The sequence below is a fragment of the Metopolophium dirhodum genome, chromosome 2, assembly GCF_019925205.1.
Source record: "Metopolophium dirhodum isolate CAU chromosome 2, ASM1992520v1, whole genome shotgun sequence".
Lineage (NCBI taxonomy): Eukaryota > Metazoa > Arthropoda > Insecta > Hemiptera > Aphididae > Metopolophium > Metopolophium dirhodum.
Window position 1 is genome coordinate 4,900,256 of NC_083561.1, and position 18,519 is coordinate 4,918,774.

General features: G+C 32.3%; 1 protein-coding gene across 2 annotated transcripts in view; it reads left to right on the top strand.

Annotated features, from left to right (window-relative positions):
- LOC132939979 (inactive rhomboid protein 1) overlaps positions 1 to 18,519 on the top strand; it is a 73,348-nt gene that overhangs the window by 37,451 nt on the left and 17,378 nt on the right. For both annotated transcript variants that reach the window (XM_061007432.1, XM_061007433.1), the window contains exons 3-4: positions 5,591 to 6,199; positions 12,517 to 13,398. In XM_061007432.1, the coding sequence (XP_060863415.1) occupies positions 5,622 to 6,199; positions 12,517 to 13,398 (1,460 nt within the window). In that variant the 5' untranslated portion in view covers positions 5,591 to 5,621. The remainder of the gene's footprint in view (positions 1 to 5,590; positions 6,200 to 12,516; positions 13,399 to 18,519) is intronic.

Genomic DNA, 18,519 nt, shown 5'->3' on the forward strand with positions numbered 1-18,519 from the left:
CATAATAATATGATACAATTTTAATTTATTCACTGTTACCTTTTTAATCGTTAGGTTTCGAAAAATTCGAAAAGCACTATTTGTCATTCTAATCTTGAATGTAGCAATAGTATTATACTAAAATATCGTATAATTTATATAATAAACCACTCAAATCAAAAAATGAAAAAATCAAATTTATTTGTTGATAATATCATCTCTTTCACAACCATAAAATAATACATAACCTTCAATCCTATTAATTAATATGTATCAATATTTATTATTTACTATATCTATAACGTATATAATGACGTAAATTATGCGTATATTTTCCTTCCAATAAATCATTAATAATTTTAACATGTAAATTATTATCATATTCGATAAAAAAATTGGGCGTAGGTATAATAATTTTTATGATTCAATACGGCTTCTGTTTATGTGAAATTTAACAAAATATATTAATTTGTGATAGCCTTGAAATCAAACAATTTAGTTTTAAAAACAATATTAATAATTTGCATTCATTCAATTTGTATAATATTATAATTTGTATCGTATAATTTGATCAAACTGTTCTGTTATACTAACACTTAACTTAAAGCGTATATAATACACATACAATGTGTATTGTAGTTATTTGTTAGTGTTATCTTTGAGGTAAAAATGTACAAGTTTTTTGGCAAGGCCACCCTGTGATAAATAACACGCGTGTTTCTCAATTCAATGGCCGCTACAAAAAGCGACCGTTGTCGTGCCTTTCGCATTTTCAGTGGTTTTAAAATTGAAGTGGCGTGGTGCAGCAATTGGTTAAAATCGGAAAACACGTCTCTTTGTATCAGAAGAATGCGTGCAATGAACACATCTTCTTTCACAAATCTACTTGTTATGTTGTCACTTATATTACGTCGTTGGAAGAATACCCGATTCTCGCATTCGTGGCATGCCTACGTTTTACGATTTAGGTGTACAGGGTGCCTAAGATTTAGCAATAACAATATGTGAGCTAGCATTTTCATGGTAAACTTGGGTAATGTAATCTTGCGGAAATTTCTAAAAAAAAAAAACAAAAGAATGCAATGTGATAAAAATATATAGGTAAATATATTGTTCACGTTTACGTAAACGTGAAAATCTACTACACAAGTTTTTATTAAAATAAAATTAATTTTTGAAACGAAGTTTTTTATGGCACGATGCGGGGCTAGCCGGGAAAAAAACGTTCCTGACGAAATACTATAATTTATAATATACATATATTAAACAGTTATTTTAGCCAAAACATCCAATTCGTATTTCATCATACTGATCGATATAGTAATGCGATAATACTTTTTAAAACAGATTTGAATTCGTCATTATGTCTACTTGAGATCGGTCATTCCACTTTTTCCAATTTCACTCCCCCCCCCCAACTTCTAAATTTTGGCTTGAATATTTGTAAATTTCGGAATTTTTAAACGTTGACTATTCGGGATTTATTCAGAATTTTAATCAGAAATCTTAAAATGTGGACCGATCGATCTCAAATAGACATTCTAACGAATTCAGATCAGTTTTCAGAAATATTATCGCGTTATTAGATCGATCGAACAAAAAAAAAAAAAAGGCGGGAGTGGTAAGTTGTAGTGACGGTCCGCGATAGATTGATTATAAATATCTTGCGTTTATTGATATTATAATTAATAAAATATGTATGTCATGAGTATATAATATATATATATATAAGTATTGAACTGTACGTAGGTAATATATATTTTTTGTCACGCCTGCACCGAAAGTTTTAGACCGCTGTTGAAGCGTTGGTTAGCAACCTTTATCCGTCCAGCGGGGCGGGCCGCGGTAAAGTGGGAATTCGGTCGAAAAATTGGAAACAGGAAATCCTCAAAAGCGCTGGGCGCGTATATCACGCGTATATTATATTCCATGCACAACCAGACACTGAAATCTATACCACGGTCCTTAGAAAACATAAGCTTTTGGTTACATCTTATATTATACATAATATTATAATCTCCTTGCATATGACGCGTAAACATTTTTATTTCATGAAATTGTTTTCGTAGAATAATCTGACTGTTGCATATATCCCTATTATATACAGTCGTGCTTTGCCGTGATAACGTTTTTTTTTTGTGCGTCGCGTTTGGTAGAGACTGGGTAATAGAAAACGGGTATAACGCGAGGATCTGAAACAGCGTAATGAGATCTGCATATTATGCATTTATAATAATTATAACAATTTGGTGACCATCAGTTTTAATGATAAGAAATTGGAAACTTTTAAAACTTTCCCTATGGGCACATTCGATTTACACATGATGAACAGTCCAGCGGAATCTACAACGAGAGGTGACACCACTATCGATGCAGTATTTTCAAGATATTTGGAAAAAATTAGATCACAAACATACATTATATTATCATATTTCAGTTATCACAGGCCTGTAATCTCGATTATTGAATATGATTAAAACATATAATAGTAATCAAATAGTAATAATAATAATTTTCATGTTCATTTATTTTTCACATTCACTTATTGATATTTACTTTTTATTTGAATGGTTCCGCTAAAATGTATTTGTAATCTATGATATTTGTTGGAAAAGAAACTTCGTTTCTACCGATGACAGCACTCACTTTTTTATTTGTAGAGCGAATATTTACATACCAATAAACAATAAATACAATAATTAGGTAGGAAATACTACATAACTATATTTCCTAAAATAATTTATTTCTACAGTTAATTATTTTTTTGTATAGTAATTTTTTAGAAGTTTTACTGTTATTGAAATAACAGCCCATGTTTTTATGACAAATGACTATTCTAAAAATGTTAAAAAAATGTATTCTTGACCATTTTGAATACAGGTTAGTTATGAGAATTGAACACACGACTTCGCCATATTGTGCCCTTTGCCACTTTAATATGTTAAATTCACATTTTTGTCCTATCGCCTATCCGAGTATGTTGAATTTTCGATGATATGCGAGTGTATTAGATTTTTATTAAATCAGGAATATAAAACAATAGATATTTGTCATTCATACATTTATTTTAATGTAATTTGTTGTTTTGGATTTTACATTTCTGTATAAAAAAAATAAATACTTCTATACTACGTATCAATACGTACCAGCATTTTAAAATGATTTATCGTTTATTTTAAAATCTAAATAACAATACATCATTGGTCGAGAACCGAAGCGACCAAAGAGTAGGAAAATCCTTAAAATACTACCACGTCAGTACCTATTTGTTTTTTTTTTCATTCAAATTGAGATTAAAAATAAAAGCTGGAATAAATGAATATACGGCGAAAGCTTTATATTAAACGGAAGTAAAAGCGCGTGGTATTGATTAAACTCGGCGGGTGAACTTAAAACCTCTCGCCGTAAATTGTTGTTTTTTTAATGCTACATAAAAAAAAAAGAATAATTCGCCTAGGATTTCATCCTCTATATTATAATATCTTTAATAAAATAAACACATTAAAGCATTGAGCAGATATGACGCGTATATATCTACAACCGATCTACATAAACTGATGTTTGAAACTAAATCGAAATTTGCAATATTATTATAAAACATAGAATAAGGAATTTTATATGCGCTCTAAAACAATCAAACATGCATTTATAAATATTCTCTTGCGCACCGAACCAATAAAATGCACGGATACAAAATATGAAAGATGCTCAATATAATTGATCAAAAAACGATTTTCTAATATTATGTTTTTGGAAAATATTGTAACAACTGTACTGCTTTATGCATTTAAACATTTTTTTAAATTCCATGCTACCGCTTTTATAATGCTGTAATGATTTATTTCGTTTTACACTATACTGTAATAACAATTTTCCATAGAAATTTAAAATATTGATAACAAATTACGTTTTGATTGACTTTATTGCTGTATATGTTTATAGTATTAAAATGTTCAACCACAATATTATAATATTACTTCATTTACATTAGTGTTCAAATAAAATACACTATTTTCAAACAACTGCCTAAGAAAATATGTATTGATAAACCATATATATTATTGTTAACTATTGACAACGTTATAAAAATAATAATATGTACTTCTTTCTTAACATAAAACTATTATTAATAGTTGACAATTATCTTGACATACAATAGTATGTATATACTAACGATGAAAAATATGTGAACCCACAAGAGTCCTTGTTTTTTAGTAAGTAGGTACCTACCTAAGTAAAGTCTCAAGTATGATTATATTATATAAATATATATTTATATTAAATATTTTTTTTAATACCATTAAGACTCAAAAAGTTCGTTTCTAATATGTACATGAATCCGACGACTCCCGTATGTTAGACATGTGTATTTCAGTGTAAGTTGTATTATATTTAATTTAAAAAGACTTTAAATTATCGTGATATCGAAAACAAATCTGAGCGAGGTTCGTCGAAAAGTGATGATATACTTAGTGGTAGAGCGTTGAGTCACTCTCACGCCAAATGCTGAATTTTTGTACTAAAATTTCACATGATTATGTTACATGTTGTAACAAAATGTAAACACGATAACTTTTTTTATAACCTACAAGGAAGTTCGGAATTCCAATCTTTAATTCCAAAAGCTAGGATAAGAGTGTGGTGTGCTGGTGTGACGGAGTTGATCTTTCAAAATTTCTTCAAAATTCTTCGATTGTTGTCAGTAGTCAGTGCCCCAGAAATGTTCATTAAGATAGGAATATTTGATGATATGTGATGTTTTAACTTTATAAGTAATAATACATTTTAGTGAATTGTGACATAAAATCAAAGACACAAATGGTATAGGTCTTTGGGGGGCAAACACCGTAAATCATTAATAGCTTATAACCACGGACTTAGGTCCAGGATAATAAATGAAATTAATGAATGATTACACATTTACACACAAGTTTACTGATGAGTCATAGACCCATGATAGGTACCACATTTGATACGATTTTGTCAATGTTTTCTACAGTCATAATTCATAATGAGAAATAACTAATAAGTAGGTGATAATAGCTATAATACAATAAAGTATAGTTAGGTTTTTTTTTAAATTTAATTTACACCAACTTATGAGAAACGTTGTAGTACATTTTCAAGCTTTTTAGAAGAAATTATAAATGTTTATCAAAACATAAAGAAAAATGTCAACTGTCTATAAATAGTTCAAAAAGAGCCAAAATATTAAAAAAAAAATTCGGTTATTTGTTTTTAAATGACAATAAAATAACAAAATCACTTTTGTCAAAAATTGGTGTTGTAATTTTGGATTTTCCTGATGGTTAAAAAATATACGAATAATATTTCAGTTTCCCCCCCCCCCTCCTCCCCTAGAAGGTTGGATCTAATTTTCTACTAGAAACCAGAAGTTACTAGTAGTTGAAGATCAAATCATTTTTTCTACTATGATATGATGAAAAGCATCTTCTGACGGGAAAAAAATAAAAATACATTTAGGAAAAAATACACACCATATTTTAAAACAATACCTGGCCAATATTTATTGTTCTAACTTAACTACAAAAATATAGCTTAACAGGTTTCACCTAAAAACATACTTAAAATATATATTTGATCGTTTCAGATGTCTTGACAATGACGCCAATGGCGGCAATATGAGACCCTTACCGCCGGGTCAAGATGGAGTCGACTACTGTAAAATCCGCAGAGACCGAAACCACCACCACCATCACCACCACCATCACCACAACAATCACCACAGCGTTGGCGGCAGCAGCAGTGGCGGCACGCTGCGCCGGTCGTCGGCATCGTTGCTGGAACCACCGTCTCCCGCCGAACGGTACCACGGCACCATCGAGGGCCATTACCGTTTGCATGACCTGGCGCTCGACCGGTACGTCCCACCGCCGTCCCCCGAACGGTACTCATCGGGCGCATCGTCGACCGGCCGGTCGTACCAACAACACCACTCCCAACAACAACACCATCACCAGCAGCATCCGCCGGACGATCGGTACTCGTCATCGTCGTCGTCATCGTGTCATGGCACCGCCGCCGGAACAGGAAGTGGCAGTGGCGGCGGCGGCCGCAACCATTATCTTCCGGTATCGCAGAGCACGTCTGAAAGCTTCATGTCACCGCCGTCACCGGTGGCCGAACGGTTCGACTATGCCGCGCGTCACCACGATAGTTATGCCACCGCCGCCAAACGAAACGAATCCGCTTATTCCAGGTAAGCAAGCCCCAACTATCGGTGAATCCGCTCGTTTTTCTCGAGTGTGTGCTTTACGTCACATCTAACGACACCCCACAATGAAACATATTATTAAGTCATCTCGCTGGACAATATAGTACTTATACGTGTGGACCGATACATTTAAAAAAAAAAAGGAATAGATATCCTTATCTCAAGTATGGATGAAGACTGTTTAAATTACCTTTTTAAACAATATATATTATATATTATCTATAGATAGGTAAAAGTAAGCTATCTGATTAAGTGTTGATCCTCAGAACAGTAATTTCTTCACCCGCCATTTTACTTTTAACAAAATACGTGTTTGGAACTTCATGTTCTGCCCTAAACTTCTTCCATACCATACTGATAACGGTTTTGTAAGACAAATAACGTACCTATCCACTTTACCTAAATAAATTGGTGGTTTTTTTTTATCTTATATCTAGATAAAAAGTTGTGGTAAGTGTGATATTTTTATATCTGTATTATTTTATCTAGATGGTATTTTAAAAATTATTTTTTTGCACCATTGGGCCCGACACGTTAATACATAGAATTTACCACTCAGTTCTCGGGGGCCCTTTAAACCACCAAATCGTATATTATTCCCATACTCCGATAAAATAAATATAAAACCAAACGTATAACGCATACTGCCATAATTAAATAATTTATACATTATATAATTATTATTATACAGTAAACCTCCTTATAACGGACCCCTTATAACAGAAATCTCCTTACAACGGAAAATAACAATAACAGTCCTGTTCCCGTAAAACCAATAACCCGTATATTTTACTATCCCTATAACGGAAACTCCTTTATAACTGAAAAATCGATTAGTACCCAGCGATTCCGTTACAAGAAGATCTTACTGTACATATTTTTTTTTTTTAATTTAACATGTTACGCACACTGGTGATACCTAGGTGTGCACACTTTGGAAATTTTACCTACAATTTAAGAAACCATCTGCGACCATTTTAAAAATTGTACCTTAAAATAAGTAGGTACCTATGCGCACATATTATATCAAAAATGAAACAAACCATCGTCGGCTAATAGATGAACCGACGATAAAGTATGATACTATTGATATTTATACGCTAGTCTTATTCAACAAACCTTCATAACACCTTTCCGGACCGACAAAACTGCACACCTTTCGTTTTCGAAGAGTTTATGGTACCGGAGTTTATGATGCATATTTGACATATAAGTCATCTAGGTGGGACCCATTATTAGGGGAGCGCAATTAAGTGACATTACAATTGGCCCCAGTTATTTAATCATATTTTAATCCAAAATAATAATTACCATCAGGGTCTGTGCTGCTGATACGATTCTAGCCCCTCTTCTAGAAAAATGTCCCTAGTTGCGCCTATGACTATACCTACATATTAATCACAGGCTCCCGTTAGGTAAGAATAATATAAATATATAATTGAATATGAATGTACGATGCTGCTTATAAAAATGCATTGTATTTACATACAACGTATTATATTGTATTAAACGTGCAGATAATTTAAGTAAGAATTCGGTAAAATTGGCTTAAGACATATTATTATAAATATTTATAGTTGTACTGTACGTTATTTTAACTTCCATATTTAAACACGGTGAACAATAGTAGTTATAAAAAGGATAATAACATACATATTAAAATAAGAAAAAATAATAAAATTCACGAATAATTAAATAAGTAGGTATTTATAACTAACAATAAAATTTTCCTGTATAATTAATATATTATTAAATGACGTATCATATTTTCCAACTGGTCTAAACGACCAAATGTGCTACACCATTTTTTTTAAAACAAGAGTAAACTTCTCATAACCTCTTGAAAAATGTGTGCGCAAACGATTTATCAAATTTTAGGTCAAATATCCAAAATGAGCGCAAACGGTTGACAGCCCTCTATAATACTATAATACTCTATAGTGATCCCTTGGACCTTAGAAGTAGATAGTCTGCCTCTTATATACTGAGTTTGTAGTTTTTTTTTTACAGCGAACTTGGCAAAAAATCATTACATTAAGAGGACGCATCAGTAAAAACTTTTCTCTGTCTTACACACGTATGCAGTAAAAACTTCTCTCTGTATTTTTCTTGATGTGATTACATTGCTTAAATTAAGGTGTTATAACCGATTATAAGGAAGAATAAAAATAATACATTATCTGTGTTTGGTTGAAAGTTTCTTTTGATATTATGGTTTTATAGAAAGGTTTAGAATTAATTTTTGTAAATTGTTTAGGTATTTATAATAATTTATTTTATTAGTTATTAAAAAACTTCTGATAAAACACAGATAATCTTTATAATTTTTAATTAGATTTTAAAAATACCTCAACTCAAACAATTAAATGCAATGCAATCACAATGAGTGAATTACGAAGAGAAGTTTGGAACTATAATAGATAGAGACATGTAATATACGTGCACGTGTGTAAGACAAAGAAAGAATGATACTATAATGTGCCCTCTTATAGGAACGAATTAGATAAGAGGGTACGTTTTACTCAGTTTCTCTTACGGGGTTATCTAAAATGTCTATTTTATGGTTGGCACCATAAAAATGAAAACAATAAAACGATGCGAGAAAAGAACCTATCGGTTCGTAGCTATATAAAAAACAGCAACCCCAATCAAAGCTAAATTTATAATGTCATGCTATAAAAAATATTGGTCTCACTCACTTTATTGTTTATGTGTTTGCGATGATCATAGGAACGGTTTAAAACGATGACACAATATTGTTGTGACCGATGAGGGACTACAAATGGTTCAAAGGTTTTTTATCTACTTTTTTTGATACTATTTCCCATGCACTTTATCCGAGTGCAATGAAACATAATAATATTATATAACGTATTATATTGATAGATTTTTATTATAATTACGAGGATGTTGAAAATTCACAGATTTTTTAAAATTTAGTTATTTAAATAGCAGAACGGTGCAGAATTTAGTAACGATTTACTATACATTTACTATATTTACCTGTTTTTTAAGAACCATGGTTTTTGGAAACCTTGTTTTAAAATTCAATATACGTAATACACTAAAACGTATCTAATATATTTGAAATTTATAATATACAATTATACGAATATATTATTACAAGCGAATCGTGCATTACACGTCAATAGAATATTATATGTTTTAAGTCTTAAAACTTTAAATGGTTTAGGGAAATACTCACGAACGCAATATAATATTGTCTAAATAATATAAAATAGTGCCAACTACAGTTCCGACCATCTCTCTATATGCTTTTCTTCAAAGACTATTACCCTCACTTCTCAGAATAAATTCACCACTGAATAATAAATCATTGAATAGAATATTATACCATAATATAGGATGTCAAAACTCTAAATGTAGGTATACAATGGAGCTTTTTGAAGCAAACATCATATTATATATTATTATATTATTAAGTATTTCCTTTTATAAATTACATAATCCCCTCCGCCGGGTGATCCCACTATACATTTATGAAAAACCGAAAAACATAATATGTATACGTATTAAATTCATTTAAAATTGATGGAAAATGTTTTACAATGTGTGTTCAGTTGACAAGAGCTATTTAATAAAATTAAATTGTAATCATACGAGTAAATAAATTTTTATTTTGTTTATACTCCTAAAGCTATAGCTTAAACGAGTAAGGCGTGCGGGTTTATTATTTTAATACTTCAAAACTGAAATGTATTATAATTATAATAAAATGTAAATTCAAAAACTTTAATTTAAATATGCGTATAATAAATGTTTCTGTCCTGCAGAGGGGGGTCAAACCCAAGACCCCCGTAAACACACCACTGAACGTTTATATTATACACATATGTAATATAGTTTCCAGCTAAACCACTGCGTAGTATAAGGTACCTATAACTACTACCTTCACAGTTTATGTGTATATATTATATTCAACCGGCAGCATAATTTAAGACAGTATGGCAGAGTATTGATTATATAAGTATCGTATACGGTATACCTACCCCAAACTTGCCTTCACGCTCGCTGTATGTGTGTGTGTGTGTGTGTGTGTGTGTGTGTGTGTGTGTGTGTGTGTGTGTGTGTGTGTGTGTGTGTGTGTGTGTGTGTGTGTGTGTGTGTGTGTGTGTGTGTGTTGCGGTACTCTATACAAAAGGTTTATTTTAAAATTCAACAAAAGCTTATAAACGATATACACATACATAATATTATATTTTTTTAACCAGCAAAAAAAAAACACGAAAAATAATTTTTCTCCGGTATTTTTTTACCCCTAGTTGGCCAAATTCCTCAAAGCTTTTATGAAAATAAACACGCGTGTATATACGTAGGTACGTCCTGCACGCAAATTATATGTACGAGGGCGGTATATCTTACCGAACCAACATTTATTTTCTAGTTTAACCGATTTTTCTCTAAAACTTTTTAAACATTATAATATATAATACCATTTATTTCACTATGTGGATGTGGCTATACGTTGGTATATACTTTTTAATATATTCGCGTTTTTCGGGAGAAGTGATACGGGGTTTTGGTCGCCAGTGATTTTAATTCACGAGACACTGTGCGGTAAGCACTTGATATTAATATACACTGCAGTGATACCTATCTATAATAGACACCGTAGGGGAATTAAAATGTGTACACTCATAAGAGCTGTCGCTATTAGGAGGGTAACAATAAAAGTAGAAACGTATTTATAAATATGTGTTTTATTTTATATTTGATGGAACTAAAATTGTAGTGCATACAATATTATCAAATATCAATAAATACATATAATTTAGTTACATAAATACTCGTGTATAATTGAAAATTCTCATATGGTACCTGCGATTTTCCGACATTAAATCGTTGAGATATAGGTACATTTCTTTGGGTGTCAATTAGTTTTGAAATAAATGTAAACGTTTTCTTTTATTGTTTTACAATTTTACATTGTGTATTTGTAAAACAATAAAATATTTATTTTAGATTGTGTATTAATCACGTACTGGAGCGAAATTCAATGATATATTCCATCATAAATACATGGGCGCATACAAGTAATTTAGTACGATGATTGTATCTTATCTTATTTTTACGTAGATAAAATAAATAAAATGTCCATTGTTATACAATTGTCCATGTATCCTTGTCTATTATTGAAGGTATCCGTTATTCTACGGTTATTACTTATATTTCCACGGCATATATAAATTCCGGAGTATTTAGAAGTGTCCGCCATTGAGGGGTTTTGCTAATAAATAAATATAAATAAATATGAACCGTACACGGGAGGGACGACACGTTTTTTTCCTTTTTCCGTGTGTTTATATACTTAATAAACTGGCGGGGAAATACCATGCGGCGGCCCATACCACACACACACAATTGATTGTCAAAACGGTATATTATATTATTATTATAATGACGAAAAAACACGTGATCCCGTGCAAAACTATAGTGAATAAAATGCCTGTGCGGTGTGTTATAGATCGTGTTCGAAATATCGATTCCGGCGGCGATAATACGAAACACACGATAATAATTATTAGACCTACGACCCTCTTACATACCTATATTCTATATTATAATCACGCGCGGTTATAGATACTAGTATATTTTTTTATTTTTATTTTTAAGGGGGGGGGGGGTTGTGGCTTCAATTACAGAGGTTATTAGCCTTTGGAACTGTGGGGGATGGAACTGTGGTTTTGTGTGAACACGTGTGTGTTTGGCAGATGTTTTAGTGGGCACCCGTAGGTATCTGCCATGCCGGGGTGGGGGATGGCGGCACTTCTCTCCGGACACCGTGACTTGCCCGAAGAAAAATGCCGCCCGCGGCCGGGTTCGAACCAGCGCCGGTGTGCGTCGCAACCGACGCCTTAATCCGATCGGTCACACGAAAACAATATTCACTATAGCTAAATAGCGTAACGCATAGGTATAGTACTATACCTAGTCTTTCCGAATCTATAAAGTTTATATTTCCAATAATTCCAATTGTAATTTTGAACATTCTTAATTAGCGAGTAAGACAAAAATTCAATAAAATGGGTTTGATTCCTTTATAATATATAATCAGAGAAATAAGACTATACTTGAAAATATCACTTACAAAATTCTAAAATAGCAAAAACCGGTATAAATAATCGAAAATCAGCAACAAAAAATGTCTTATATGAAATTTCAGCAGGAATATATGAAACAATTTTTATTTATGATGAGATGTTCTAAAATTGACCAAACAAAAAAATACGCAAATGCTAGAATTTGCCAGCACCACTGTGAAATAAATGGTCTTGTCGTAGATACCACATACCGGCTGAGAGGTTTGTTCCGATTGTTTCTCCTGACGATGGTTACGACGGCCACTACGACCGGTGTGACGACGCGGCATACAGCTCCCGGAAAGAGGCAGCCGCGTTGTACTCGAGGGCGTCGGCGATCGTGGACGCGATGCCTTCTTCGGCGGCCGCGCTGTCCAGGGCGTACGCGACAGCCACCCTGAGGCCGTCGAACCGCTGCTGTACGGGGCCGCTGTACAGTGGCGGTGGCAGCGGTGGCGTGGGAAGCAGCGGCGGCGGCGGCGGGTGTGGTTACCAGTACGGCACCGTCGGTCGGTCGCGGTCGCCCAGGGACCTATCGCCTTCCGGACTGGTCAGGCAGCAAGCCACCCACTTGTCTTCCACAGGGTCGCCGCCAAAAGGTCCGCCGAACAACAACAACGGTGGCAACAACATCAACAACAACAACAGCGCGTGCCTGGTCCAGTATGACGCGCACTCGGCCACGCTGCCCCGGTGTAGTAGCGCCAACGTGGTATGTGCCGGACAAAACAGTTACGACGAACCGGCGGCCACTAGTTACGGTGGCTCTCACGCGGCCACGCGCCGCATATCGTCGTCGTGCATCAGGGAGAGCTCGGCGCTGGCATGCTGTTCGACGGCTACTTATACCGGCCACGCCACACTGTCCGGCGTCAAGAGCGCGGCGGCCGCGACGTCAACGGCTACGACGACGGCCACGTCCACCCCGTCGGCCGTCGCCGCGGCAGTAGCAGCAGCGGCGGCGGCGGCGGCAACTTCCACACCATCCACTACCACCCAAGCTTCCGGCAGCGGAAGTGCCGGTGGCAACAACAACAACAACAACGCACACTGTCCTCCGGCTCAACCAAACAACGCTTCTTGGTAAGCATATAATATTATGATATATATATAGGTAAATTAATTAATAAAATTAACTTGAGTTCGTAAGTCAATGTTTAGCTACAAAGCAGAAGTTAATAGTTCATAGGTAGTTGATAACAAACAATATATTTAAGTATTTAACTCTAAAAGTTGAAAGTTAATATGGAGACAAATATCAATTTTACATGGATAAAAAGAAGTTATAACTATAATTATATTTTTTTTCAGTTAGGTACCTACTATTTGGTTCACACATATTCTATATAATAAATATATATATACTAGTTATTATACAACTTTAAATTTTTTTTCAAATAATAACTAGTTTTTTTATTAAAAATATACTATTCCTTTTTATTTATTGCACACTAGCTGTAGTAGTTAGGTGAATGGGTAGGTAGATAAATAGCCAAATAGGTGCACCGACACACCGCGACAGTACACGTTTACGTTATTCAAATTATTAAATCAATAAATTTGTTTATATTTTGTATTTATAATTATGCAATGTATTTAAAGTATGATGAATCAAATAAAATAATTAGGTAATGAATTTTTTGCAACTACATAATATGGCTATAAAAAATATGTTTACACTTATTATTATTTGTTATTATGTAGGTACCAGGTACCTAGTGGCTATATATATATAAATGAATGTTTGTCTGTCTGTATGTCTGTCTGTGTGTGTGTTCTTTATGAATTCCTAAACAACTGGACCGATGTTGATGAAATTTGGTACAGAGATAGATTAGACCTCTGGGCAGAAGATAGGCCAATTTAAAAAGAGAAAGGACCAACCCCGGGAGGTGCTCAAACAGGGATTTTGAGATTTCCTATGGAAATCTTTGTTTATAAATGGTTGCCATGGGTTTTAAAACTATTATAATAATAATTATTGGATGATTAATATGATCCAAAATAAAGTGAATATTGTTGTAACAATATGACTTAGTATATTTTAACCATTATGTTATAAAATAAAACATATTATTCATATGGAGTTGGCATTTTTAATGGGCAACGAAGTGCACGGGATCAGCTAGTAATTTATAAACATAATTTTACTTATCTATTATTTTTTGTATTAACTAGAAAAATATAAGTTATTAAAATGGATTTTGTAACGTTAAAGGTTATTTAAGTTAATTAGAAAAATAACTAACTAGGTAATTAATGTACACCTTTGTGGCTTCCTGTAGCCTGTAATCGGTATGTTTTGTTGTAGAGACTCAAGTTGGCCATTAGTAATTGTATAGAGTAAGGGGAGCGGGGCATGAAGCCGTTGTTTTAAAAAAAATGATGACTAACAAATTAAAATCTTTAAAAACATTTTGTTAACATTTTATAAAATTAATTCACAAAATGTAGTGAACCATCACCAACCCTCCTCAGAATCGGTCTGTCGTTATTCTGTTTGTCATTGCCTTCTAACAATCTATAACGTACTAAAACAAATTAATAATAAATAAATAAACTCCTAATAGACTTTCCCACCAGGGGAAAGATAAAAATTACTTATAGTCTTATATAAGTTTAATGTTATAACTTATAGCGATATTTATATTAAATAGTACACGCTGTTCAAAATTCCCATGGGGAATTCCCAATGGCTCCCTTTCCCCCTCCTACGGGCGCCCTTGCGTATAGGTATTATACATATATTAATATAATATATCAGTATTGGGTATAGAAGAGGTTGAAATTCAGTCCTCATATATAATTGTGCTGTGGCGGGTATAACTATAGTTATAATATGGAGACGGAATATAAACTGTAGCGAAGATAAACAGCATTTTACATATTTTTAGTAATTCATATGAGATACAACTGTCCGTTAATATTTTTACTATGTACCTTATGTGATTAATGTTAAATAACTGAGGAAAACATTGTATGGAAGTGGAATATCGTATGTGATTCTATTATAGTTCCGTTCTTCGTACAACATCCTTCATTCACTTGCCTAAAACTTTGTGATCTATGTAATCCTCGTGTGACCTACTTAAATGGTGTAATCCTTTAGAAAAGTACCAACTTTGCTTTTATTTTCACTCTAAAATGTACATATTTTCAGTATTTATAATATAAAATGTTTTAATTTTTGTTTTGGACTTTTGACTTTACAACAGTATTATTTATTAATTATCATCAATCCTACTCAGGGGCGGATTGGCGAATTTTTTCGGCCCGGGAAATATGGATCAAACCGGCCCTGCTCGCAAATGTAACCCCCCCCCCCCCCTAAAAATGGTCATAATTTTACTCAAATTTCAAAATTTGTTTAGTTTCACTCCTAAATTAGTAAAATATATAATAGGTACCTATAATTAAAGCTATAACAATTTTGGGTTAGTCAGATAAGGTGGTTGTTCAGACGGTCCTAACTTAAACTTGAAGTTTAATCTTATTACATGTTAGATTCTGAACGGAGCGATGAATGTATTAATTTTACAGTGATGTGTGTTTTTTTTTATTTTTTTTTTGTGTCTGTCATCATCTTTTAGGACAGTAAAAATGCTTAGATTTTCTTCAACAGTAACTTTTCTGATAAAGTGAATCTAGTTGGTACTTTGGGGGGTCAAAAGTAAAAATTTCCCAGTAGTGACATGAAAAACCAAAGAAAAATTAGGGAAAAACGGGAATTTTTACGCAAAATCTGTTTTCGAGAAAATCGATTCGTTAATTTTATTTGTTAGTTAAAAAAGCATAAAAATTTAATAGAAGGCTCCTAGGTTATTGTTTCAAAGGCAGATGAAAAAAATTAAAAATCCTTAGTCACAATTTTTATTTATAAGCATTTAAAGTTCAAATCTTGACAAAATACCGAAAATTAGCAAATTATTTTGAGTTGAGAATTCATAAAAATTTTTCTTTTTAAATCTAAGATTTAAAAATGTAATACAAGATTATCCATAAGTTTGTTTACCTTTATCAAAAAAGAAATGTCTACAAGAAAGTCAAATTAAATTTTTATGAGCGTTTGAAATTCATATTTTTACAACATTTGATATTTACTCGATTTCTTATGATGTAACGATTTTGCTATTTTGTTGTTATTCAAAAACGAATAACTGTAGATACATGAAAATTTTACTGAATATTTTGACACCATACAATTTTGAAAATAATTTGACTCTATATGCTTAATTTATAAAAATATAATTTTTTTTTGTAACTATAATATAATAATTATAGCAGCCCGGCCGGCCCTCACAAGAACCGGCTCATCGGGAAGATTCCCGATTTCCTGATAGGCCAATCCGCCCCTGAATTCCTACTTGATGTGTTTTTACATATACTAGAACAATTTCAACACTCAATAGAGTGTTAGTATAGTTTCCTCCAAACCTTTAATAACACATGGTGGAGGAGAGAGTATAAACAATCTTCCGATATTTTTTAGTTTTTTTTTTTTATAAGGAAATCGTCATTATTGATTTTACCGTGGTGTTATTAACAATGACATACTTATAATAGGTTATTGGCATAAATATATTAATATGATATGAAATACTGTGTAATCTGAAAAGTATTTTTCATCATTTAATTGATAAATCAACCCCATAATTGACTGAATGTCTAGAATCATACATTCTTTTTTTCATAAGTGCGGCACTTTTCAATTCACTATTATACATTATTTCCCTATTGAAGTGGAATGTAAATATGTATAATAATATAATATCTTATACATTCAATAATAATAATAGCTAGGTAACAGAGTTTTATCGCTTTAAAAAATTAAAAAAATTTTTAATTTTAATTTTACCATGGCAACTTTTTCCCCACGCGACTATAATACGTGTAACAATATACGTCACGCAAACGCTGCAAACCTATGATTTTATTTATGGTCGTGGCATAGTATTATAATATCGCGTCTATGATTACGACCATGGAACAAAATATTTAATTAAAACCTTTACGCGTTGTATCAACGAACGTGAATTTTTGTAAACATCACCTATGTGTACGTTGTTGGTACTTGTACTACATATAATACATAATATATTATGGATAGGTAGCTAATGATCATTTTCTATTGTCTCGCATAATATAATATAAAGAGCAGGACGCGTGATACATCTACTCCTGACGATGATGACGACGTTATCCCTCGTAAGTCGTACAAAAGACACTGACGTCTTCGAAATATTACCTTTTATACTCTATTAGCAAACGAGTTAGTTGTGTTAGACTAAAGCACGGTTTTATATACAGCTTGGTATTAGATCTTGATGGTTGAAATTTGATACCGACATATATGCAGTCGTAATTGTATATCCACATCATCCACTCCTTCAGCTATATACAACATAAACTGAACAAACGAATTTAGACTTTCACAGCAGTAATTATATTTGTCAATGTTAAAAAAAAAATGAAACGTTACAAACTATACAAAATATTAGATATCAGCTATTTGTTTTTCTTCTTAATAATAATACATAATGTGTTTATCAAGACTTAATAATATGACCGTTAAGTATGAATGTAATAGAAAGCTCCTAGCTGTATATAAACCATGTAGACATTTTCGTTTTGTAAACAATTTTTAAAAACATTATATTACTGGACACAAGCGTGTACAGTTTTATTATTATTTCTGATACGAACTGTGTGTACCATTTGTTAGTATAAAATGGTTTAATATTGTATACTACCTACACCTGGCCTGTAAATTATTCAGTTATGTTGGACTTTTTTTTGTTTTCAATTATTTAACTATAGGGTTTGTTTAAATTTTGTATTAATGGTTTAATGCCAATAGCGTATTGAGTATCCCATGCGGCAATGCTCATAAATCATAAATCAAAATAAATAAAAAGGGTATAGTTTTATAAATAAAACAAATCAAAATTTTTGAAAAGAGATTTGTCAAACATATTCAGGTAAATTTTAACATTGTTTATGGGCTATAATAAATTATTCGTTTGATGATTATTATGTTAAGCAAAAATCGTATTATTATTATTATTATTATTTACTGTAATTATAAAATGTATATAAAAACTGAAGAACTCCCTTATGCTACTTTAATATTTAATACATTTTTACCTTTTATTAAACAGACTTATTTCAATTTTATTTAATATTAACATTTGCAACTATTTAAAA